Below are 26,383 nucleotides of genomic sequence, written 5' to 3' on the forward strand. Positions count from 1 at the left end.
TCCTGTGCAACAAAAAATTCGGTTCTACACACATATATTGTATCTAGAATATACTGTAATATATTTAACATATATAAGACTGCTTGCCATCTGGGGGAGGGGGTTGGGGGAGGAAGGGAAAAAAATCTGAATAGAAGTAAGTGCAAGGGATAATGTAAAAAATTACCCATGCATATGTACTGTCAAAAAAATGTTATAATTATAAAATAAAATAAAAATTAAAAAAAAAATGCTGTCCACATCTAGAGAAGGAATTGATTGAATATTTATAGTCTTTGGATTTTTGGTCTGCATTTTCTATTGCAGAATGACTAATAATGTAAATATTTTATATGACTGAATATATATATTCTTTGTCAAACTGCTTGCCTTCTCAAGGAAGGAGTGGAAGGAGAGAGAGAACTTGAAACTCAAAATTTTAAAACGTGAATGTTAAAAATGTTTACATGTAATTGGAACAAAAACAAAATTAAAAACTGAAAAAAATCTAAATTTAGTCTAACTATACAGATATAAAAGCTATAATTTTTATGTGTTTTTTTTTTAGTTCAACCAGGTTAATTTTTAAAATATCACAATTTTTAATTACTTAAAATTCTTCCAGATAAGGCCTGAGTGTCACTTTGTGAGATAAAATTGAAGAATTTGATATTTAATTTTTTAGTAGGACATACATGAGAACATTTAAAGAGCATTGCATATCTAAAGTCAAGTCATAGTAACAAACATCCACTTTATACCAAGCATTGTGGTAAGCAGTGGGAATTCAAAGAAAGAGCAAAAGAAAAAAACTCTTTAAAAATACCAGTCCCTGTATTTTGATTGAGGAAACAGCAAACAAATAACTATTCACAAACAAGATATAAATAAAACAAATTGCAGACAATCTTAGTGTGAAGGCACCAACATTAGAGGGAATTGGAAAAGGCTTCTTGCAGAAAGTAGGCTTTATCTGGAATCTTGAAAAGGAGGAAGCCAAGAAACATGAAAGACAGAAGATAAGGAGAGAGAGCGTATTGGTAATGGAGAACAGCCAGTGAAAATCAATGAAGTCCACAGAGGGAATATCATGTGCAAGGAACAACAAGGAGACCCATGGCACTGGAGTGCTGAGTATGCAAAAAGGGACTAAAAAGGCTGGGAAGACTCTAAAAGCCAAACAGAGGATTTCATATTTGACATGGAGTTTGAGTGGAGAGATTAGGTGGTCAGGCGCGTGCTTTAGTGAGTCAGTTGGTTAGCTGAGTTGAAGATGAGCCAGAGCAAGGAGAACTGAAGCAGGTTATTGGGTTAGTCCAAAGTGAGGTGATAAAGACTTCCAACAGGAGGTAGCAGTGTCAGAAATGGGAAAGGGACATTTACCAAAAGGTAGAATTGGCAGGCCTGGGCAAGAGACTGACTAGGGGGTGTGAGAGAGCGAAGACCTGAGGACATCTAGGTTAAGAGCGGAGGTGACTGGGAGAGCTCTACAGTTTATAAAGGGGAGGCTCCAGGTTTGGGCTGGCTAGAGTGTCAGATGTCCATTTAGTTCCAAATAACCAATAGGTAGTTGGAAAGTGATGACTGGAGGTCTTAAGAGAGAGGAAGATTCAACAACAACAAAAAATTCTGAGAATTGTTTGTACAGAGATGGTTGGGAGCTGATTGAGACTTCAATGGGAAATAGTCTAAAGAGAGAGAGGAGAGTACAGGACAGAGCCTAAGGGGAGACCCATAGTGGACATGACCTGACACAGCAAAGCAAGACAGAGAGAAAGACCGCCAGAAGAGAGCAGTGTCAAAGAAAACATACTGAGAAGGGCTGCTGGGAGAGATGTGAATCAGGAGAAAAAGCCACTTAGAGATTTGTCAGTCCTGAACTCCAGAGACAGAGACTAGAACAAAGAGTCATGGCAGGAAGATAGCTTTGTGGTCCTGGAAGTAGGCAGAATAAGCAGTGTTTGAATAGTAAGGTATTATCTGTACAGCATTTGACAATATGTTGCTTTTTGAAAAAAAATCTAATAAAACTGTGTTATTTCAAAATCTCGCCTTGGATTTGTGCCTGGCACCCAACACTCTTAAACTGAATTCATTTTGCCCCTCTTTCTTTCCATCTTAACAATTTTTATGGAGCTAATTTAGGAGGTATTGTAGTATAATGAAATAAGAACTGGATTAGGAGTCAGAGAACCTAAATTTGAGAACCAGCTCTTCCATTTATTTACTATCCGTATATCCTCAAAAGTGCTGTGAGGTCTCTTAGTTGTCTCATTTCAGAAGGAAAGAGTAGGACCAAATGGCATCTAAGGTTTCTTTTAGTTCTAGCTCTTTAATCCTATTAGTTTTCCATTCACATAGGCTTTCATTCTTGGAGTCATGTTTACTTCTTCTATCTTCTTGTCTTTCAACATCTGGTCAGTTGCCAAGTTCACTTGATTTTTTACTTCTGTAATTCCTATTCTTTCTATGTATATTGCCACCACCATAGTTCAGGATTACTTGAGAATCAACTATGAGTTAAGCCATCAGTTTTTCAGAGGAAACATCAAATCATTCCCAAATTAAATGAAAGAATTAAAATGAAAATAAATGGTCTACTATAATCTGAAATAGGAAATAAATTAGAATAGATTCACTATTTACTAAGGAAATTTATATTTGACACAAGAAGTGTGTTCTCATTCGTTTCTCATGCTGTTTTACCTTAAATGACTCCTGACTATTTCTTTTAATTTTCCTCTAGTTTTCTAGCATTGATACCAAAACATCTCACATATCCATTGTGGACTTCTCCATCTGTCTCCTTCTGAGTAATTCTCCCTTTCCTCCCTTAGGTTTGTAAGCTACTTGAAGAAGGTTGCTTTTGTTTTTGATTAGTTGTATGCAACTCTTTATAACTCACTTGAGTTTTCCTTGGCAAAGATACTATGGTTTGCCATTTCCTTTCCCAGCTCATTTTACATATGTGGAAACTGAGGCAAACAGGGTTAAATACTTGTTCAAGATCACAGAGCTGGTAATTGTCTGTGACTGGTTTTGAATTTGATTTCTCCTCCAGGACCTTTAGGCCCTCTAGGGATGGACACTATCCACTGAGCCATCTAGTGTCCATGAAGGTAGGGCCTGTCTTTTGCTTTCTTTTTATTTCCAGTAACTGACACTTAGTAATAGGTGCTTAATAAATGTTTAGTGACTGACTTAAGGAAAATCTTATACTTATTCCAAACTTAGGGATCTTAAATTTTGAACAAATCCCATTGTTCTGCACAATTTAAAATGTGTGCATACTGAAGACTTTAGAATCCATTATATATCTAGGAGGTAATATCTAAGAGTTTAGTAATACTATTTTGAGATGATGATTGCAGTGGTTCTGAAAACAGACAGGAGAAGAAAGAATTTGGTGTTCCTGTAAATAGTGTAAATAATTAGATGCCCGAGCAGCCAGTTTTCCTCATGACAGAACTGCTAGAATACCTGAAGCAACAATTAGCTGAATTTAAGAATTGTTCATGTCCATCTGATAGCCATTGGGTACTGACATCATCTTTATCTGTTATAGATGAAAATATATAATCCTTGAGGATATCCAATTCCTTTGCAGGGTTATGTAGGACTGCTTGGAATGATTATTAATGTACATCATTCAGCACTGATGCCTTTTGTTTTTCTCAGTCTAAATGAAGCGAAAGCTAAATATTTTCCTATTCCTCTAAAGTTCTTTCTAGAATTTCAAATATTCTTGTTAAAGTCTTCATGATTTTTTTAATTGAAGGGATTGGTTTCTTAGGTTTCTAAGAAAGTAAAAAATTTAATGTTAAGCATTTTAGAATTAAGATTAGAGAAAAGCACTATGAAATCTGTAAAAATAACATCTAATATTTACATGCTTGGGACAGCTTTTCATTTGGTCAGTTGAGGAAAAACACTATGCATAATAAGTATATGTGACCATGATAAAAATAAGTACTGCACATACTGGTTTGTACTAGTAATTCTAACTGCAGAAGCATATGAGTATGTATGTTTTTATTTATATATGTATGCATATGGCAGATTCAGGATAGAGTAAAAAGAGGACCTGTGTCTGCATTCTACTTAGAGAGGGCAGTAGAAAAAAAGTTCAGAAGCCAGTAGCATCAGTGCTGTAGCTCAGACCTCAGAAGCAAATCTAGATTTCAGTTCCAGAGTCTAACTCAACCTGCAGAAAAGTAATCAGTGGGAATCCCAGGCCAGTAGAGAATTAGGAAATTGTAAAGCTCAGACCGCTGGGACAGCAATCAGATTTTAACTCTAGGTCAAACCGTTTTGGCAGAACTGAAAATTTATAGATCCCATGATCCTGAAATGTCCTGAAATGTAGCATAGAACTCAACACTAGAAGAAAGCAGCAATAGGACTTCTCCTGGAAGCTAGCAGAGCCCATCTCTAATATCAAGTCCCAGGAAGAGTAAGCAAACATAAAAAGAACCCCACCATAATGAGCTGTTAAGGTGGCAAGGACACTAAAGATGTAAACACAGGAACAAATGACTCTAAAACATCACAAATATAGCCTAGAATAAAGCTTGGACATAATTAGAATTCTGGAAGAGAAGAAACAAAATTTTTTAATAAATGTAATGGAATTAAAGAAAAAATTTTTTAAAGAAAATAAAGAATTTAAAAGGAAATTAAAACCTTGTTTAAGCAACAAACTCACGAAAAATTTTAATGACTCTATGACAGTACAAAAAATATTTTTAAAAGTCAAAAGACTGAAAAATAGAAGAAAATATAAAGTATCTCATAGTAAAAACAATTGATCTCAAAAGAGATGAAAGAGAAAAAAATTTAAAAATCAAAGGATTATCCAAACACCATGATCAAAAAAAAAAAAGAACCTAGATTATAAAATAAGTTAAAAAAAAAAACAAACAACAAAAAAAAAAAAACAACAACAACAACAAAAAACAACTTCCTGGGTCCCTTAGAACCAGATGTCAAAGTAGATACAGAAAGAATCAATCATTCAGCTCCTTAAAGAAATCCCACAATGGGGGCAGCTAGGTAGCACAGTGGATAGAGCACCAGCCCTGAATTCAGGAGGACCTGAGTTCAAATTTGATCTCAGACACAACACTTCCTAGCCGTGTGACCCTGGGCAAGTCACTTAACCCCAGCCTCAGGGGAAAAAAAAAAAAAGAAATCCCACAATGAAAACTTTTTGGAGCATTATAGCCAAAATTAAAAATTTCCAGATCAGAGAAAAAGTAGTCTACCAGAAAGAAAGACTTCACATACCAAAGAGTTTTGGTCATGATCACATACAATTTAGGATCTACCACTACAAAGTAGCAGCAAGCTTGGGTAACGCTATTTCAGAATGCAAAGGATATAGACTTAGAGCCAAGAATAACTTAGCCAACAAAACAGCATACAGCGCTACTGGGGAGATGATAGATCTGTTATGAAATAGAGGACCTTCAAACATTCCTAATGAAAAGCTATGAAGAAACTTTGAAGTACAAACATAGGAGCAAAGAGCCACATAAAAAGTAAACATGAATAAAAGATAAAGAGCTAAACAAGGATAAATTGATTATATTCAGATTTGGGGAGATACTGTCCCCTCCCAACCTTATTGTCATCAGAGTTTATTGAGGGAGTTCATTTAGAGAAGACTTGCAAGTTTTTCTATTATGTCTCTTTATGACTTTTTAAAGAAAATAATGGAAAGTGAAGAGGAGTACACTGTGGGAAAAGCCAAGAAAGTTTAGAACAAATTATCTCACATGATCAGAATGCACAAGTACACATCTGTGCAAACAAGTCTCGGGTTGGTAATCCCTGGCACTTGAACCTTACTCTAATATGAACTGGTTAAAAGAAAGAATATAGACACATACATACTTGGGTTCAGAAATACTTTTTACTCCATGAGAATACAGGAGGGAGAAAAAAAAAAGGAGAGTAGGTTAAGAGAGAGATTAGTCCTAAGCAAAATAAATTCTAAAGATATATAAAAAGACATTGCTTTTCAAAAAGTGACCAAAAAAAAAGGGAATTTGAGGGACTATACCCTCAATTGTGGGGATTGTGGGGATTGTGGGGAATGGATGAACAAATTACGTTAAAGAATGTAATGGAAAACTATTTTGCTAAACTCTTTAAAGTGTAATAACCAACTACAGGGAAGCATGCCATCTACCTTCTGTAGATGTAGATCAAAGACCCAGAATGCAGAATAAGACATACTTTTTAGAACTTAGCCAGTGTCAAAATACATGTAATGTTTGTTTCTTATGTTCTCGTGGGTGGAGAGAGGGAGTTTGAGGTGGGAAGGGGAGAGAGAAGGCATCTTGTCAGATTAAAACAAAATATGTGTTAAAAAGAACTCTTATCACCATATTGACCAATCACAATTCCTGAGGTCCCATATTGAAACATACTACGAAGTAATGGACTCAGAGTACAGATAGACACATAATTTTATTAGATATGGCCAATAAGAAATTTTGTTTTGAATAGCTTGAGTATTTTGTTTTGAGTAGCCTTTAACAGAATTTATTCAAGTTGGAAGTGGGAGGGAGAGAAGGCTGATCTTTGAAAATAAAATAAAATTTAATTTAAAAAATTAAATATGCTTATCATTTAAAGTGTTTTTTAATACTACTTATAATATGCTATCAGTATGTGTAAGTCATTCTCTTGTTTTGAATCTATATATATGGAATTGTCTTCAAATATAATAATAAATACCCTGGAATATCAGATCATTCTTCATTGATTGATATGTAGCAAGTGTATAATTTTTTCAGAAATGTCATATACAAGCTCTTATTAAATGCATGTTCTCTCTCTAAAGTTTTTTCCTTTGGTGATAGATTGTTAAGTCTACAAAATTAATTCATAAATTATAGAACTTCAATTTATTTTATTATAAACTATTTCAAGAAGATGTTTTTCTTTTTAAAAAAAAAGTAGTAAGGAATATGGAATATAGTTTCAGAATTAAGACAGAGTTTATCTTTGATTCAGGAGATGTATGTCTGTGGGCTTGATTGCTATAACAAGGGGAAATTTGTATTGTGTGTCCATATGAGTAGTTGTGTTGGGGACTGTCAGCCCTTGAAATAGAAGCCTCTGAAGAGATTTTATAAATCTTAACCTAATAGCAAGTTAATCTTTTTTTCTGCCAATCTAGGATCTTCACGCTGTATAGCAAGTCACTTCCACTTGATCTGGCCTGTCGAGTTTGGGACGTCTTTTGTAGAGATGGAGAAGAATTTTTATTTAGAACAGGATTAGGAATCCTTCGATTATATGAAGATATACTTCTGCAAATGGACTTTATTCATATAGCACAGTTTTTAACCAAACTGCCAGAGGACATCACATCAGAAAAGCTTTTCAGCTGTATAGCAGCTATTCAGATGCAGAATAGCACCAAAAAATGGACACAGGTAAATTTTTTTTTCCCAACCCAAAAAGAGATATTAAATCAGTCTTTTGATGTCAGACCATTGAGAGTTAAGATTTCTCAAATGTCAGTGCTGAAAAAGTTTGCAGTCATTTTTATATATTTGAGAATAGTTTTAGTTTATGGTATTCTGTAAATGTAAATTCTGTAAAAAGCATTCTTTTACCCTTGCAATCCTAAAGCTTTTTTTTTTCTGCAACATTTTGTAAATGTAAACAAATTGTTATTACATTTCTATAGTTATTAGTGGAATAATTCTTGTCATATTTATGACATTTCATAATAAATAACCACAGTGTATTTTTTAAAGAATATTTTGTGTACTCTATATACTATAAGAGCTAGAAAAAGAATGTAATAAACAATCCCTTCTTTTAAGAGCATATACTCTAGTTAGAGAATCTAAAAAAATTTGATAATGAAAGATAACAGTGGAAGGGATGCAACATTAAAATTATACTTTAGTATTAATTCCTGAATATGTAAGTCTTTGAAAGACCTTTCATTTCATTTGTGCCTTCTCTCTCCAAAGCAAATCATGACCTCTTCATATTTCATGAGTTGCCTTTCCTTCTACCTCCTGGAGACCAGCCTTCTGGTCATGAGGCTCTTTAAACTTACTACATGGTCAGGCTTTTTGTGTTTGAGACCTTTCTACTTTGATAAGATTTAATAGATCTTCTTTCTGCTAATTATATGGCTTTTGCATATTGATATGAGTCCTGAGATTATCACAGAATTTCAGGAGTGGCCTTGGAGACTCCATCTTTCAACTCCAGGCATTTTCTCTGGCTCTCCCTTATACCTACAATGTTTTTTTTTTCTCATCTCTGCCTCCTAGCTTCCCTGGTTTCTTTCAAGTTCCAAATAAAACTCCACCTTTTCATGTAAGACTTTCCCATTTCCTCTTAATTTTGGTGCGTTCCCTCAGTTGATTTTTTTTTCCTTTTTTGCCCTGTATATAGCTTGTTTTTTTGCTTGTTATATCCTCTTAGTTTGGAAGCTCCTTGAAGATAGGAACTATATTCTTCCCCCCCCCTTTTAAAATCCCTAATATTTATTTAACATAGTACTTGGCACATAGTAGGCACTTAATAAATGCTTATTGAATGACTCATTGGATGTCTAATCCAAACAACTCCTCCTTGTATGATATTGCCAACAACTGATTATTCAGCTTTTGCATATGGATCTTAGCAACTTCTTGAAGCAATCTATTCCATTTTTAGATCATTCTGATTGTTAGGAAGTTTTTCCTTACATTGGGTTCAAATTTGCCTCTTTAAAATTTCTACCCATTTCTATTAATATGTAGAATTCATATTATTCTATGAATAAATAGATAAGTATACCACCTTTTCCATGTGATCACTTTTCAAATTCTTAGACAACTATCCCTCTTCCTTATTTAAGTTAAATGTCCCCAGTTCTGTCAACTAATATTTATATGATATAAACGAGACATGGAACTATCTCTGGCTTAACAATATCCTTCCTAAGTTGGAGTGTCCAGAAGTCAGAATGACACTCCAGATATTCTGACCAGGAGAGACTGTGGTAGGACTATCATTTCCTTATTTCTGTATTTTATACCTTTCCATGTATCCAAAAAAAAATTGCATTCAAATTTTTTTACGGCCATGTAGCTTGTAGTTAACTCTTAAGTTACTCTTAATTATTATTAATTCTTTCTTATTAAGCTTGTAGTTTACTAAAATTGCCTGATTTTTTTTCAGACAACTGTTCTGTAACCATACCTTCCCATCTTATAATTTTGAAATTAAATATTTTGAGCTTAAGTGGAATTTCCTTGTTAAATTTTATTTTATTGGATTTGACCCACTATTTTGGCTTGTCAAGAGTGTCAAAATCTTTCTATATCCTTATGGTAACATCTTGTTAGGTTTTCTCTAATTTTTGTGTCACTTGGCAATCTGATACATATGACTTATGACTTTTGACTTTGACTTTTTCATAATATATATAGAAGTCCTAAGCATTGATAGGTAAGAAGCAGTGAAGAAGGCCCAAATGATTGTTTGTGAAAGAGCATGGCTGGGAAGTGTTGTGGGGTTTAGATCAGTAAGATTTTGCAGCTGAGTAAGGGGCCCCAGAAGACTGGGGCTGTGAGTCTACTGCTGTAGTCATGTTGAGTTGAGATGCGATGTCTGTCTGGAGTTGTCTAATAAGTATTTGGAGGGAGAGAGGGAAGTGAGTGTGTGTGTAACAGAATTGTCTTTATAGAGATGGTGCTTGAATTCCTGGACCTGATGAGATTCCTTGAGAAGGAACAGTGCTTAATTCCTTTTTCTCAGTGGTCCCATATTCATTCAGTTGCCAAGTCCCATCCTTTCTCTCCATAGCATCTCTCACGTGGGCACTTGGCTCTTCGACACTATTCCCACCATTGATGAGAGATAGGAAAGGGGGAACCCCGTTTTGGTCGGTACAAAGATAGTAAGATAGTCCCATGATGGCACAGTGTCCCCTGTAAATGAATTTATAGGCCCCGAAAACCTAGATTGATTTAAAAAAAAAAAAAAAAAAAAAAAAAAAGGTTTATTATAGGGATTTAGAAGTAAAGTTTAAGGTAGAAAGACACCAGGGCCAAAGGTGGTCTCTGGGCGGGCAGGAACCCTTACATGGCTGGAAGGATACCATGTTTGGGAGGAAGGGCTCCTGCAAAGAGAGAGCTCCAGTCTGGCTGTTTTATACCTAAAAGGGGCTTGTTAGCGGTGCCCAAGTTCCTGGCGGGCTTTTCAGATAAGGAAGAAACTTTGTGGGGGGGTTGGGGAAACTTGAGCAGATAGTGGGGGCTGAGAAAACCCAAGCCAGCTCAGCTCCTGTGGGGGCTGGCACAGCTCGGTGACCAGGATCTGTAAATTAAAGGTCAGCCGTGGGGGTTGGGGAATCAGAAAGGAATCTTAAAGGGATCTCAACCCCCATCACCAAGTCACAGGCTCTCAATGCTATACCTCAGGACTATTAGGGTATCCTTCTCCCCCTTCAAATCTCTTCCAATTCTAGCACAAGCTCTACTCAGCCGAGCAGTTGATCTTCTTAAAGCACCCGTGGGACTCTGTTACTCCCAAATCACTCCATTTCTGTGGTTCCCTATTTCAGATTCAAATATAAAATCCTGTCTTTGGCATTCGATGCCCTTCTGGAGCTCCCACCTCTCAGTCTTCTTACACTGAACATTACACTCTCTGCCTTCTCCAGTAGCTTTGGACTCTCACTGTTTTCTCTGGCTCTTCCCCAGACCTCAAACTCTCTTCCTCCTGTCTACCCCCTGGCTTTCCTGACTTCCTTCAAGTTTTAGCTACAGTCCCACTTTCTACACAACTCCTCTCGGATCCCCTTTAATGCCAGAGTCTTTCATCTGTTGATGTTCTCATTTATCTTGTCTAAATCTTGTTTGTAATAGTTGTTTGAATGTTGTCATTCAAAGTGTGAGGTCCTAGAGAGTAGATGCTGCTTCTGGCCTTTCCTTATATCCCTGAGGCTCATAAATGCTAGTTGATTACAGAAAGGGAAAAGTAGAAAGCTCCCCTTACTGCTTTGGAGAAATCCATGATTAAGTGATTAAGATATTAGTGATTATCTAATGTAGACTGAGGAATTATCTGATAGATAGGTGAAGAATCTGGAGAGAACAAAGTTAAATACCCTGGAGAAGAAAAACACGTGGGAGGAGGGAGTAGTTAACTGTGTCTGATATTGCTGAGATATAGATTTTGTAAGCCATTGAATTTCACTGCTGACTGATTGTTGGTAACCTCACATTTGAGTGTTACGGTTGATAATCTAGATATGAGGGATTAAGAAGTGAGTTGTAGAGGAACTGGAAGCAGAAAAGTGTGAAAGGAAGAGGAATGTAGGAAAGTAGCTAGTGGGGAATGTTAAAGTGGTGTTTTCCATCGAAAACCAGTATGTAGGTTTGGACCAAAGATGATACAGAAGACAGAATCATTAAAATTGAAGGAGCTACCAAAGAAAGGGGAAATGTGGTACTGAGAACAAGTAGAGGGTATTCTCAGGAAGAAATTACATTGATCCATCATTTGGTCATGCTTTTATAATAAGTGCCTAATAAATTCTGTCTTTTTGTGCTTACTGTTTTTTTTAAAGTGATTCTTTTCATATATTGTAGAATTTTTCTTGGAACTGTAACTAGTTTAATTTTCAGACTTCATTCTTTTCATCATTTTCTTACATCAGAAGAAATTTCTTTACAATTTTTAACAATCTTTTGTTAAACAACAATTTCTTAACAATCTTTCATAATAATCTTAAATATATGATTTTCTTCACTTCTGTAATATTCTTTGATCTCCCAGAGATTATTGATGTGACTCAACAATTTTTCCTTCATTTCTACATATAGTTCATTTAGACCAGATGATTTAAATTCTTCAACAGAGGCTAGGTGCCTTTTCTCTTAATATCACTATTTATTTTGAGTATTAGCTTCCTATTTGCCATATTTATTTTTCCTTTTCCAGTCTATAAAAACCTTCTTAGTAAAGGGGAAAGGGAGGGAGAGGACACAACTAAGTGGAGCAATGGATAGATAGAACACTAAGTTTGCAATCAAGAAGATCCAAGTTGAAATCCAATCTTTGTGACCCTTAGCAAATCTCTTACCCATTTGCTTCAATTTTGCCATCTGTCAAATGAGCTGGAGAAGGAACTAACAAATCATTCCAATATGTTTGCCAAGAAAATCCTAAGTAAAGTCACAGAGAGTTGGATATAAATGACATGACTAAATAACAAAAGAGAAAAAAAGCAAAACAATAAACAATTCTGCCTTTTCTCTCACCAGCTATCTTTGTCTTGTTTACCCTGAATAGCAGTTCTATTCCTTCCTTCAAGCTTTTTCTTCTCTAGGATGGCTAAAAAAGAGCATTCTTTGGGCTGTCCTTAGCTTTCCTGACAGCCATGCCTCTTACTGAGCTTTAATAATCCTGATAGTATTCTTAGAGGAACATCTCATGAGTATTAATTCATGATTTCTTCCTCCAAAAAATAAAGAAACCAAGGAAAAGTTCAATTATAGATCTGATTGTCCTAAACATTTCATGGGGAAGAAATGACAGGAGCTTTGTGAGATTCATTACTTGTCCTTGCTTCTATCTTTGGTGTATTTATTTTAAAAATCTACATTGGATGATGAGTTTTCTTGTTATCTTATATTCTCTGTGGAAAACTACTTCCTTCACATTACAATTATTTTTAAAAATTTATTGAACTAAATACAAAATAAGAAAAAACAGTAGAGGAAAGAAAGACAGAAAAAGAAAATTTAAAAACATTGTCAAGTGCCCAACAGAAATGAGGGAGGATTCAAAGTATTTAACAATAAATTTACATTTCAGGAAAGCAGATATAATAATAAAAAATTATATTTGAATGTCTTTGCTTTCTCACAAATTATTTTGTCCTCTGCTGTGCACTTTTTACTTGATTCTCTTTTCCCCTTTCATTCTTTTTCACCCAAAACAGGCTATATAGTTAAGCATAGATATGTGTTTGTGTACACATACAATATTTACATACATACATACATACCCTCACTCTCCAGCACACACACATGCATTTACCCATATGTAAACATGCATCTAAAATATTAATATGGCTGTCTTAGACTTCTCTCTTCATTGAATCTTTTAAGTTTGACTTTGTCTACGATCAATGATGAAAAGCTTTATTTTTTTTCTAATAAATTCTATTCTTGATCCTTCTTGCAGTGTTTCTATATATCTTTTATCTCCTATTTCTGCTATCTCTTCTACTTTAATTCTGCTCCTTAACTTGCTTTACTGTTGCTCCACCTCCTCCTCCCCAGGGATCTGTCCCTTATCTCTTCCTCCCCATTTTTTATCTAGTTACCATTAATCTACATACCATATCCTACTCAGTTAATCTAAACACCCTTCTGTACCCCACCTATGTTACCCTTCCCCTCTTTATCTTTTTCCTATTAATCTACACCACTGTCCTACTGTCATAAATCTGTACATCCTTCTATACCTTAAGTTATCTTATTCCCTTCCCCTTTATTTCTTTATAGATTTTGGAGGGTGCTATACCTTTCAGAGTATATAAGTAGTGTTTCCTATTTAACCCATACCTGATTTAAGTAGGTTTTTGGTACTATCAGCCCTCCTCTCCCTTTAATGCCTCTGAATCAGTTCTTCCTCTTCACCTCATTTGTATAATATAATTACTATTTTTACCTTTTCCCAGACAGTATTGCTTTTTAGAATCAGATCATAACTGACTGTCCCAATTTTTCTTTTGAGCTGCCAGTTACTGATGTCAATCTTAAATATATTTTATACATTTCCTTGCACAACACAAATTTGTCTATGTTGAATTCTTGAAATTTATCCTTGATATTGGCTCTTATATGTTAAATTTTCTATTAAGTTTGGGTTTGGTTGAAACAAAGTCTGCAGGTTCATTGAATGTCTTTTTTTTTTTTTTTTTCATTCAATAATTTTGCTGGGTATGGTATTTAGGTTGCAGGCCTAATTCTTTTGATTGCCAATATATATTATTCTAGGACCTACAGTATTTTTATTGTGGCTGCTGCTAAGTCCTATACAATTCTAATTGTAGCTCCATCATATTTGAATTGTTTATTTGTTTCTTGCATTTGGTTTTGAAATTTAGCAATAACATTTCTATGTGTTTTCCACAAAGGATCTCATTGAGATGGAGATTGTTGGATTTCCTATATTCCCCTCTTGTTCTATCACTTCAGGACAGTTTTCTTTTTTTGGTCATTTATTCTTATATTTTCTTTTCTTGCTCTGTCCTCCAGATCTGTTATTTTTCTTATGTTTCACATTCTCTTCTATTTTTTTCATTCTTTATATTTTGTTTTGTTATTTCTTAGACTTTTATCACTTCACTGGCTTTCCCTTACCCAATTCTAATTTTTAAGGAATTATTTTCTTCTTTAAGACCCTGTATCTCCTTTTCTAGTTAGTTAACTTTTTTTTTTCAATAATATTGTTTTTCTTGGATGGCTTTTTATTTTTAAAATTTTTTCTCAATCACTCTCACTTAATTTTTAAAGTCTTTTCTGAGTTCTATAAATTCTTTCTGGGCAGGTAACCATTTAACATTACTCTTTGGGATAGAAAAGGGTTTGTTTGGTTTTTTTTAACTAAACTATCCTCCTTTGAAGATGAACCCCAATTTTCCTATACCCATAATAAGGTTCTTTGCCTATTAATTTAAAAAAAATAATTATTATTAATGTAAACATTTCTAATCATGGGATGGGAAGATGGTGCTTCTCATTTCACTTCATTTCTTCCCTTCTGACCTGGAGTCACAACCAAAAGCTTGCCCTTTCTGCCAGTGCCTGCAGCCCCAGCATCCCTGCTTCACTGCTTCTACACTCCTGCTATGCTAACTCTTGATCACCCAGAGCCACTCTTTGCAGCTCCTCTGGGCCTGGCCTTCCTACTCAGCTACTCTCAGGATGTCCTACTGTCTTGTCTGGGAAGTGAAAATCCCTGTGATTGGGGCTGAGACTGTGGAGCTAGCCTGGAGGCGTTTGCACTTCACACTGGTTAGTCCTGGGGTCTTTCTACAGGTCTTCTCAGGTTATTGCAGGAGCACCCAAAGTCATCTTTGTTTTTTCACCAGTCTATGTTCATCCTGAAATGCAAATTTGTTTTGTTTGTGAATTTTCTGATCTCCTCTGCCATGTTTCCAGAATCCTCCCCACATTAGAATTATTTTTCTTTGTGTCTCCAGAAAACTTCATTTTTGAGAAATTTCTATCTGTTCTGTGCTGACTTTCCTCATAGAGTGATAATACATGGGATTCTGTCTACCTTTCCTCTGATCCTTTTGACATCTGCTCTCCTAAAATTTATGATATATGTTATATTAAATCACATTTCTACTACCGTATTATAAGTACTAAGATATAGTAGTTAGTTAGTTCCTTCTTCCCTTGCAAGGTTCCCCTCATTTCCATTCCATAAACTATAATAATCAGATCCAAATTTAGAATTCCTCCTCAGTTCCTCTATACCTTAAGAGAAAGGAATTATTATTCAGGTAGATTAAGAAATTATGAGGGACCTTGATTTGTTAGAGCTTCAGCCAATTTCTGAATATAGTTCCCTATCACAACTATATCCTGACACTTCTTCAGGGTTATGATCTGTTCTTCTGTCCAGTAGTATGGACTGGGTTTTGATAACAATGTTATTCTGTTTCTATTATGTTACCTTTACCCAAATACTTTCCACTACACATTTCTCTCTTAAAATGACTGATATTTATATAATGTTTTAAAATCTGCAAAAAAAAAAAAAAAAAAAAAAAAAAAAAAAAAGTGTTTTAGATATATAGACTGTAATGATCAAGAAAATGACTTGGCTTGGTTAATGTCAAATTCAAGAGTCTTGAGTTAACTTTTTACCATCTTTGTACTTTAGCAGAGGAAATGTATAGGTCAGACAGTAAATAGGTCAGACTTTGTAGACACTGTATATTACTATGAATTCATATGTTATAGCTTAATCAGCAATCTGTAGAAATGGAATTGAGGAGCTTCAGAAGAGGAATAATTCATGTTTGTATAGCATACAAAGGTTCACCAAATGCTTTCCTAGTACTAACCCTCTGGGATAGAGAGCTCATATTATCTCTCATTTTAGGGATGAGTAAGCAGAGTAAAACAGGTTAAGTGATTTGAACCAGATTTGAACTCATGTCTTTAAAACTAGTCCTTTTTTTTTTTTTTTTTCTACTCTACTTCTCTAAATGGTAATTTAGTGGTGCTCTGCCAAGTGGTGACCAAAACATTAGAATCCAAAATTTGAGTAAGCAAAACAGAACAAAGTTTTTTTGGGGAGAAAATGTTGATGCTTTTAAAAAGAAAGCTTCTTTCTGTTTTTAAGTGAACATTTAGTAGCCTATTATTGTTGAAAATCAATTAATCTAATATGCATTCCCAGAGAAGAATTTCAAGAGAGAATCTTTGAGAGTTAATCTTTTATTTCAAATCATTTTCAGGTGTTTGCATCTGTAATGAAGGATATTAAAGAAGGGGACAAGAACCATAGTCCAGCACTGAAAAGCTAATCTTCACAATTAAAAGACTAATTGAAATGTAGAAAACAATTTAATAAAATACCTTTTTTCTATGTGAAAAACATTAGAGAAAACTATTGGAGAAATCCAGAAGAATCAAGAGAGATGGACAGATGTCAATTTTTCACTCAGTGGCAAAAGTAGATAAATGGATATCCTATTGCCAGTATTATTTTTAACAAGTATTGTGTGGGGAAAACAGTTTTCACAAAGAAAAACTTTGAAAGTTGCTAGTTCATATTCCACAATCTGAGGTAAAGAATTTAATGCAATAAAATTTTTAAATAATCTTGGTTGGTACTTAAAGGTTTTGAGGCATGATTAATTTCTTTTTAACAGTTATCAGAAAGGCACTTTTGGAGGAAAAGGGGGCATGTTAAATAGCCTGAACCCCAAACTAGTTTCTGAACCAAACCCCTCAGTACAGATATTACCTCCAGATTTAACCAGTTGAAAATATTATGGACCAAATACATTTCTTTGTTTTCTATGTGCCTAAGACTATGAAACACTGGGTTAAACTTATTTGGATCACTGATGTCATTCAGTTTCATCCATCAGTTGGAGCAAATATGTCTTAACTCAGGAACTGGAAATATTGGTGGTAGATTGTACTACACTGGTTTCAGGTATTTCTTTTCTGTAGTATTTTATGTTCATTATTGAAGAAAAATTATGTGGACATTCCTTAAGAGAATCTTACCAACAAAGGAATGTTAGTCTTTCCATTTCTAGTCTAAGAAATGATTTTATTCATGAAGTCATTAAAAACACTATAAAATGGGAAAAAATAGTGGAAGGAAAAGCTTTTCTTTGCACTTTAGTGAGCAGAAGTTTTGGCTTTTGGCAGTCAATCTGTAAAAGTAAGGTTTTACAGTGATTTTTTTTAATCACAGTAAAGAAACTACCCTAGTATGTAATGCTGACCGTTTTAAGTAGCATGGTGCTTGGCAAAGACTTGACATTCTTTGTACTTAAAATCCTTCCACTGTTGAACATCGAAATTTTGTAAATATAGATTTGACATTTGAAACTTTAATTTATAGCCAAGTCAGTGACTTGCAAAATGTGCTCTAGATGACAAAAAACCTAATTTTTTTAATCAATGGAAATGAATAGCAGTAATACAATTCAACATTAACTTTTTCTAATAAGTCAAACTTTGATGATATTTATTGTGTGTTGATTATGTTAATCACTGGTAGACTTGAGATCAAATTTATCACTACTACATTTTAATTTTGGAACTAAAATGAATCATTTGAATGTTAAGAGCAGTATCTGCATAACATGCTACTTATTTAAAGAATGCTTTTATGTTGCAGTTTGGTTTATAACTATCTTTAAAGCACATTATTTATATTGTTAATATGTAGTCTTCAAGCTAACAGGTCTGGTATACTTGTCAATGTGGTGACTGCCTCTTTAGGAGCATAAAGCCTGAGAGTGCCCATTTATTTCCACCCCATTGTTTATTCCAGCACTGTGACTTGGAATGGCCTCTCAGTAGTTATATCTGAATAGTGGAGTAGTGGAGTTTTCTTGAGGGAGAAAACTTTCTGTGAAATAATGTTGGTGGGTGGTCACATCACAGTAAGAAGCTAGCCCAATTCCTGAAATGAATGATTGTAGTCATTCTGTCCTGCCCAGTCACCTACTTTGTTGTGTTTGATGGCCCTGGAAAGTATTTCATAATGCGTAGAGGAGCATTGAACCCTGGCAGTAACCATATTGAGAATACCACATGTCTAAGTTAAATTTTATTTTTATGTATTCATTTCTTTAGTTGGAACCAAGTTATTTCTTCCAATTTTGTTTTATTATTGTACAGTTTCTTTACCTTTCAAGTATAAACTTGTATATAAAAATGTAAATACAAGGGATACATTAAAGACCACTAATAACAATTCCTATGTAAATAAAATTGTAAGCAGAGTAATTACTTGAAATGAGTCTTCATTACTTTTGGGTTATCTGCATTAATTAACCGAAGCTGGAAAATAACTAAACTTTTTTGCCAAATATTTCTTGCTTAGCATTGCCCCAGCCCTTTGGTCAAAAAGGACTGGCAGTATTGGCAGCTGCACTGGCATACTGTATTTGCCCATGAGCCATTTGTATACAGTTCATATTGTCAATGTGTAAGATAGCTACTTTATTAAAAGTTTCTTTTAGATGGAAAACATTTTACTATGTCATCATAATGTGGTTTATTATATTATTTTGCTTGTATACGTATGCAAAGTAACTTTTTTAAAAAGTTGGCAGCATAATATTTTCTTATTCCCATCACCTTTAGTGCAGAGGGATGCCTCTAGTTTACAGCCAGGTATTCTTATTCCAGATGCTGCTAGAAGGCACAGTAGCTGCCAATGAGAGCAAGTTGCAAATCTCTCAGATGGCTTAGTATATAGATATATAGATATAGATACAATGCCCATAGTCAAACACCTTTAAGTGATTAGTAATGAACTCTGAAGAGAAAATCCAGCACTAGTAAGAAGGCACAGAAATTTCTAAAGTCTCTAAGATTAACAGCTTTTCCTGTAGCTTTGAGGTGATGTTCTTTTTCTCTAGTTCTATTCACTCAATATAGCTGCACTAATATGTGTATTCAAAACTGTGATCCCAAATCACTTTTAATGTCACTAGGCATTATAATTCTTTTTGGTAGCAGCAAATTTGCCTATTTCTTATCTTGCTAATGAAGGAAGTCACTCTGAAATTTTAAATTTGCTGGTGGATAATCTACCCTATTGATAATGAGTTGTATCTGTGTGCATAAATGAGAAATTTTAATATCAAGCCATTGCCAGGTTTTGAAAAAAAGCTGTCATAGATTCCCATATATAGTAAAACCTTATTAAATTGGACTTCACCTGATCAGCATTTGTGAAAATTTGAGTAGAGATAATGTACTTTTAGTTTTTCTAGGAAAGGAAGAGTTTAAATAAAACTTTAAAGAAATTGTTTAGCTACTTGAGAGAAACAGCTTTTTTTAGCAGCTTTCATTAACATGTAATTTAATTGCAAAGTAGCTGGGCCCATAGGTACTTAGGTAATCTTTTAATATGCTAATTAGAAATCATTGTCTATTTATTAAAAACAATGCTTCTTTCATACCAAACTTTTTTTTTTAGGTTTCCTTTAGTTCTGCATGTCCTAGAAATAAGTAAAATTTTCATTTTTTTGAAGGTATCCTTTCTATATTTTATTAATTTGGATTAGTCTTCCCATAATTAGTCCCACTTGGTGAGGTTTTTCCACATGCTGCAGGGTGAATTCATCTTTTTGTGACCATTCTTAAAGGAAATCAACTTTCTGCTGCATAGCAAAACCTTTTCATTTGTTGACATTAAGAAAAATGGAAACTTTCATGGTTTTATTAAAAGTGACTTTTGTACAATTACAATGTATTTGGAAGTCAATTTTGTAATAAACATGTTATGATAAAATTGATACAGCCTTGATAGTAAATATAAAAATAGAGACAAGAATTGATTACATACCTTTGTCTGTGTTCTCATTTTACAACTTATATTCAAAGTTTAATTGTATAACCACTTGTGGTTTAAAATTTTTTTTTCCATTGATATTAAATTTGATTATTGGGACTATCCTGTTAAGTAGGTGAAAATTATGGTTCCTATTTTTAAAAAAATGACAGGTTCAGAAAAGTGTTACTCGGAAATTGACAGCAGATCCTGTAGAGTGACCCAGGTCTCCTGACAGCATTCATTTAATGCTCTTGTCATTTGCTCTCTTCCTTTAAGTTTAACATGAAGGAGTTTGGAGGAGGAAATGCTCTAGTAGGTGGGAGTTTGGGGATCAGGAAAGGTTTCCTTTAAGAAGCCGGCATTTTTCCTTGTATACAGCACATTCGTCAGTAAACCCTTGAGAGTGAGATAGCTGTTCAGAATGTGTTGAGTAGTATATGACCAATAACAATTACGATAGGATAAAACATTTTTTAAGGTCACAAAGGGGGAACACATAAGTGGCCTGAGATAAATTTACTGCAGGAGCATTCTGGGATAACTTTGTCTCCTCACTCTTACTCTAAATCCCCGCAGTCTGGCTACTGACCTCAATTGAAACCCAAATCCCCCAAATTGCCAGTGATCTCTTAGATGCCAAATCTAATGATTTTCCTCAGTCTTCTTTTCAGCTTTTGACTGGCTTTACCACTCGTTGCTCCCTCCTGTTTTCTCTTACCTGTTTCATCTTAGCCTCTGATCATTTATTTTCCATAACACACTAACTTTCATCTTTAGCTCTTAATTTTTTTCTATCTTTATATATTCCGTTGCTGGATGTTCTCTTTTCTGTTTCTACATCCCTGACATCCCCTTCTCATCACTCCCATCACTCCCATTCTCCTCTTTCTTGGACTACTGCAATAACTCAAGCTCCTCTCCTAAATTTATCTCCCACTCCGGTCCAGACCTCATCTTCCCCTCCCCCTATACTTTCCAACTTCCCCATTGTGGAGGATACTTACCATTTTTCTGATCACCTAGGTTCTTCACTCCCATCCCACGTCACCAAGTATTTGAAAAGTCTTGTCCATTGTGTTTCCCCCACATCTATTGCACCCATCTCCCCCGCCCATCCATGTGGCCATCTGATTCCAGGATCTCTTGACTTGACCAATACAAAATTGGCTCCGTGGCTTAGTCTCCCGTCTCGTTTTCTCTTCAGAAAAGCGGGGGTAGTGATCTTCCTGGAGCACAGATCCGACCATGTCTGCTCAAAAGTACTGCTTCTCCAAAAACAAGTGCTTCTCAGCCCCTCAGATCAAATATAACCTGTGACTTTTCAAGCTCTTACATACTTCCCCCCCCGGATTCTGCCATTCGGTCGTGGGTGCGTGCCCCACGTGATCTCCTGGTATCCGTGTGTTTCCCAAGCTTGGATTCCTTTGGGGACCCTAGGTTTCTTTTCACCCTCAGCCCCGGTACCACTGCCCCACCCAAAGCCTTTTATGATGCCCCCGAGGGCTAGTGGCCTTCCAAAGACACTCTGTAGTTAATTTGCACATACCCGGTGTGTACCGAGGTGCACTTAGAGCCTCTCCATTAGAATGTAAACTATTTGAGATTGTTTTTTAGCCCCCCCCCCCTCATCTCTATACCAGATAAATAATAGGGCCTGTGCTTTTGTTTGCTTATTGGTAGAGATGAGGACCGACAATCACCAGATACCGAACCAAGTAAGGAGAGTCATGCAAAGTGGTACTTTGGGAAAAAAAATCTTAAAACTAATCTGTAGGGGTGGAGGTGGGGCGTTGGCAGGATCATGACGTAAGAGTCACTGACTCGGGGACTTAGGAAGAGTGACCAGGCAGTGACCAGCCGGGACTTAGGAAGTGCCCTTGGCACTTGCTTGTGACTTAAGGTGATGGAGAAGGAAGCATGCCTGTCGGGTCTCACTAGAGGTGGTGGATCGTGGGTGCTCTACGGGTCACCTGGATTGACACAATTAGCTAATGGGGCTGATTTGTTTTGCTTGGAAGGTGGGATTATTCATGAAAATGATAAAAAAGGGGGGTTGTAAAGAAACCAAAATAACGGTCAAGCGCCCCAAATTAAAGCGCTGCTGGCTGCTTAGTTCTGGGTGGCAGTTTGGGCTCACGATTTAAGCCTAAAACGCGGGTGTGGGATCCCAGATCCCTTTTTGTGGGCATCTAGGCACTTGTTTTTGGTCTAGAACCCGCCTAGGTCTGCCCTTCCCCCTCTTTTCCTCCCACTGATTGGGCGGAAGTTCCGGACTCCCTGGGGCTTGTACTTGGGAGACCCTCGGGCCGCGGGGCTTTGGGAGGGCACAGACCCCTTCGTTTTCTATGGGAGGTCACTGGGAAGTCGGGCCTTGCCAGGATCACAGCTCAATACGGTTTGAGGGAGGACTAGAATTCAGGACTCCCTGACTCCAGGGCCAGCCTGAGACATCAGGTGCTTCACGGGGAGCTAATAAAAATGCCTTGCGCATACTCTTTCTTTTCCCGTTCTAACTGAATTCTTGGCCTCTAGGTCGGTTCGGGATCAAAGGAGGCTGTAGCCCGAACTGGGATGGGGAAGAAGGGAGGAGACCGAGGAGCGAAGAGCGGAGAAGGCCGGGTGGGGTGGGGAGGGAGAACCGGAAACCCCGCGAGACTGGGGGCGGAGACGGGGAGGGGTGACCTAGAAGAGGGCGGGGCTTTGGGAAGGAGAAGCGCGCGGTTTTCCCCGTGAGACTCTCGTGAGGGGACCGAGGCTCGCGAGGCTTGCCAGGAGGTTGGGCGAAAATTGGCGCGCGGGTTTTCAGGCTGCCTCGGAGTTCCTGCAGGACTGTGCGGCGGCGCCTGTCCTCTCGTTCGCCCGTGTGCCTCGGCTATGCCTGCTGAGCACCTGCAACAGAGTGGCGGTGAGTGCGCCCCCGGCGCTGGGGGCAAGGAGCCGGGGGTCTGGGGGGAGGCCGCTGAGGGAAGGCGAAGCTGGCGGACGAGTCTGTGGGGGAAGGGGGAGGGCCGACCTGGAGCTGCCTCGCCCCCGCGCGGAGTTTCCCGCGAAAACCTCGCTTCCTGGTTGGTGAGTGACGGGCTAGAGGTGTTGCTCGTCCCCGCCCCCGAGCCGAGTCTTTCTGTTAGCTCCGGACGCCCCGAGCGTGTCTGGGCGTGAGCCTCCAGCCGAGTCCCGGCTCTCGCTCCGGGTCTTCCAGAACCGTCTCTCTTATCTTGGACGTAGGGCTCGCGGCAGCAGACATGGCTCAGCCCCCTGACGACCCCCCGGTGATCACCCCGGCTATGCTGGAGGAGGAGAAGCAACTGGAAGCCGTGAGTCTGGAGCGAGAGCGAAAGATGCTGGAGAAGGTACCGTCCCGGCCCGTGGCGTCCCTGCTAGGGAAAAAACTGCACACCGAAAATAGCCCGATTTCTTTCCAGCACTGAAAGTTATATTAAACCTTTTTTTTCTTTTTTGGAAATTTTGTGTAATTTAGAACACTAGTAGCGATATATTAGTTTATTTCACGTAAGCTTACTTTAAATGTCAAGTGTAAATAATATCAACAGTAAATATTTTTAAAAGTATTTGCAAATTTTCAAAAAAGCATTAAATAATAACGTTTTATGCTTTCATTATATTTTCTTTTAAAATTGTTAGATTTGTGTATTTTCCTAAAAAACAGTCATTATGATGCTTTTTTTACCGTTCCCTTTTTACATACATGTTTCTATTAGTTTATAGCGAAAACAGAAAATACTAAGCTCAGAATCTTTTATCTTCCTGTTTATTATAGAACTGGGAAAAAAAAAAGCTGTTACTATTTCCACCTCTTTTGATATCTCATTTCTCAATTTGAAATAAGAGATAGAAGGTGGATGACCTGAAATCCTTTCCGCCTGCAGATGCATGGTTCTGATTCTAGGTTAGAAAGTATATCCTTACATGAAATTCTTTAGTACTTGGAGCTCTAATCCTTTCATACCCAAAAAATTATCCCGTCCGGATAGGAAACACTGACAAATGCTTGCCTACCAAAGATTTCATTCCGCTAGAATAGGTTTTGAAAAATCAGAGCAGAGCCCAGCAATAAAATAACTTGTATTCTAGCTTTGAGTTCTAGTGTCTTCAGTTCCAATGGGATGAAATCATTCACTGGTGTCCCATTAATAAGATGTGCAAACATTTCTCAGCTAATTAATTCACCTTTACTGTTGATTAGGGAGGCATATGCCCGAAAGAGGAGCGGCTGTTATGTAACAAGAATTAGCCAGTGGACAGTTTGTGTGCTTATTTATTATCTAGGCAGTGTTAGTAAATCTGTAGCAAATCCCTAGCCCATTGCACCTACTTGGAAGGGCTGGATGCATAATTATTTTCTAAACCATTGGAGAGATATCAAGATTAATTGAAATCACAAATCTGTTAAAATTTGCAGATATTATCATGAGATGTTTATGAGATTATAATTAGTTTAGTTGTTAACTATTTCCTATATGAATCTTACTTTCTGTGCTTAAAACAATTACCCAAATAATCATTTTTCTCAAACGTTATATTTAGGACAGTTGGGACTCTAGTTGCATTATTATGATTACCATTGTTAATATGATCACTTGCTAGAGAAAGAATATTATGGCTTACAAGATTGAAGCATTGTGTTTGGGTTTGAATTTTCCTATGATGACTGTATAAATGACAAAATCTTTGGGCCTGAATTCCCCCATATGTGAGAGAATTGGACTCATTGGCCTTTGAGATCCAGTTTCACTTTACATCTATGCTCTTTTACAATATAATTACCTGTCCAATAGTATAAAGCATAAATAAAATCCTACTTAAGCAATTTTAAAAAATGGTAGGTTGAAGGGGAAAGGAATAAACAAATACGAATATCTATTATGTGGCATGCCCTGTGCTAAGATATTTTTACAAATTTTATCTTAATTGAACCTTAAAACTATCCAGAAAAGTAGGTGCTGTTATCTCCATTTTGTATTTGAGGAAACTGAGGATTACAGAGGTTAAGGTCACATTGTAAGTGACTGAGGTTGGATTTTCTACTTTACTTTCCCTTTTTGATTCTTACTGACTTGCATTCTGGATAATGCTTTGGAATCTGTGTGTATACATGTGTGTGTGTGTATGTATGTATATATGTTTGAACTTCCAATGGGGGGGGAAATCTCACTAGATTCAGCTTTTTTTTTTTTTTTTTTTTTTTTTTAACTGTTTAAGAAGATGTCTTTGTATTGAAAGGAGAAGGGAGGAGGATTCTTGGAATTTTTGACTCTAGGTGAAAATTCACTCCCTATCTTTCTTTGAGTATTCATGGACCATCTCACTCTGAAAAGAAAGCTATTGTTAATTGAGAATACTAGCCTTGGGAAGAAAAGCTTGTCTCAGGCCCAGAACACATTCCTTTTTCCTCCCTTTCTTATTGGATAGGAAGTCTTTTCTGTCTGTTAACTCCTTCCCATTCTGTTGTCCTCTCCTCATGAATCAGCTTGTATGTCTCATACACAGGTGACTCCCATGGATAGAATGGAAGGAAGCTCTTTGAGAGTAGAGACTTGTGTTAATTTTTGTCTTTCCATTTTTCCATGTACAAGCACATTGATGCCTGTGGTAAAAATATTGCTAACTCTGAAACTGGAGGACTTTGTTCAAATCTATGAATAATGGTACCTAACTTCCTGCGCCCCAGTTTCTCATTTTTAAAATGAAGAGGTAGGACTGATGGGCTCTGAAGTCTTGTGGCTCTAGATCTATGGTCCTATTGAGATGAATTAAGTTAGAAGATTGCAGAGGGAAATAGTAATTTTCCAATGACAGGTATGGGATAGATGTAATGAAAAGAGAAAACAATTCGTCCACATTGGTAAATGTTAACAACTGTATATCTTTCATCATGCTGTTTTACTAGCTACTTAGCAATTAGTGACTATGATAGTAACCGTAACTCAACATCAAAATATTTTTAAAATTACAAAATTGGATTTTATAAATTACATAATTTATAGAGAGGTAGCATAATATAATAGATAGGCATAAGACTACCTGATGTCAAGTCTCACTTTGAGTATATATCCATTGTTTGACTTTGGGCTAGTCAGTTAACTTCTCTTGCCCTAGGCACTTAGGACTAAAAATTTCTGATAAGATGTTTATCTACATTGATGGAGGAAATTTCTTTATCTAGGCGATGAAGACTAAAGAAACAACAGTTTTAAAGCTTTTCTCTTAAAATTATTGCTTCTTGTATTTTTGGTATGTTTTATGAGAGATTGGGGGAGTCTGCATGTTTAATTTTTTTTTTATTTCAAATACC

The 26,383-nt window shown here is 36.4% G+C and overlaps 2 protein-coding genes across 3 annotated transcripts in view; both read left to right on the forward strand.

Moving 5' to 3' along the window:
- The window catches only part of TBC1D12 (TBC1 domain family member 12), a 122,914-nt gene extending 104,405 nt beyond the window's left edge, over nucleotides 1-18,509 (forward strand). For both annotated transcript variants that reach the window (XM_074295924.1, XM_074295923.1), the window contains exons 12-13: nucleotides 7,169-7,427; nucleotides 16,496-18,509. In XM_074295924.1, coding sequence (XP_074152025.1) covers nucleotides 7,169-7,427; nucleotides 16,496-16,564 — 328 coding nt within the window. In that variant the 3' untranslated portion in view covers nucleotides 16,565-18,509. The remainder of the gene's footprint in view (nucleotides 1-7,168; nucleotides 7,428-16,495) is intronic.
- Nucleotides 18,510-21,958: 3,449 nt separating this feature from the next.
- Nucleotides 21,959-26,383, forward strand: part of HELLS (helicase, lymphoid specific) — a 30,787-nt gene continuing 26,362 nt past the window's right edge. The window contains exons 1-3 of the mRNA XM_074284867.1: nucleotides 21,959-22,088; nucleotides 22,877-22,975; nucleotides 23,296-23,420. Coding sequence (XP_074140968.1) covers nucleotides 21,974-22,088; nucleotides 22,877-22,975; nucleotides 23,296-23,420 — 339 coding nt within the window. The 5' untranslated portion in view covers nucleotides 21,959-21,973. The remainder of the gene's footprint in view (nucleotides 22,089-22,876; nucleotides 22,976-23,295; nucleotides 23,421-26,383) is intronic.

This window comes from Sminthopsis crassicaudata, chromosome 2 (genome assembly GCF_048593235.1).
Source record: "Sminthopsis crassicaudata isolate SCR6 chromosome 2, ASM4859323v1, whole genome shotgun sequence".
NCBI classification, from domain to species: Eukaryota; Metazoa; Chordata; class Mammalia; order Dasyuromorphia; family Dasyuridae; genus Sminthopsis; species Sminthopsis crassicaudata.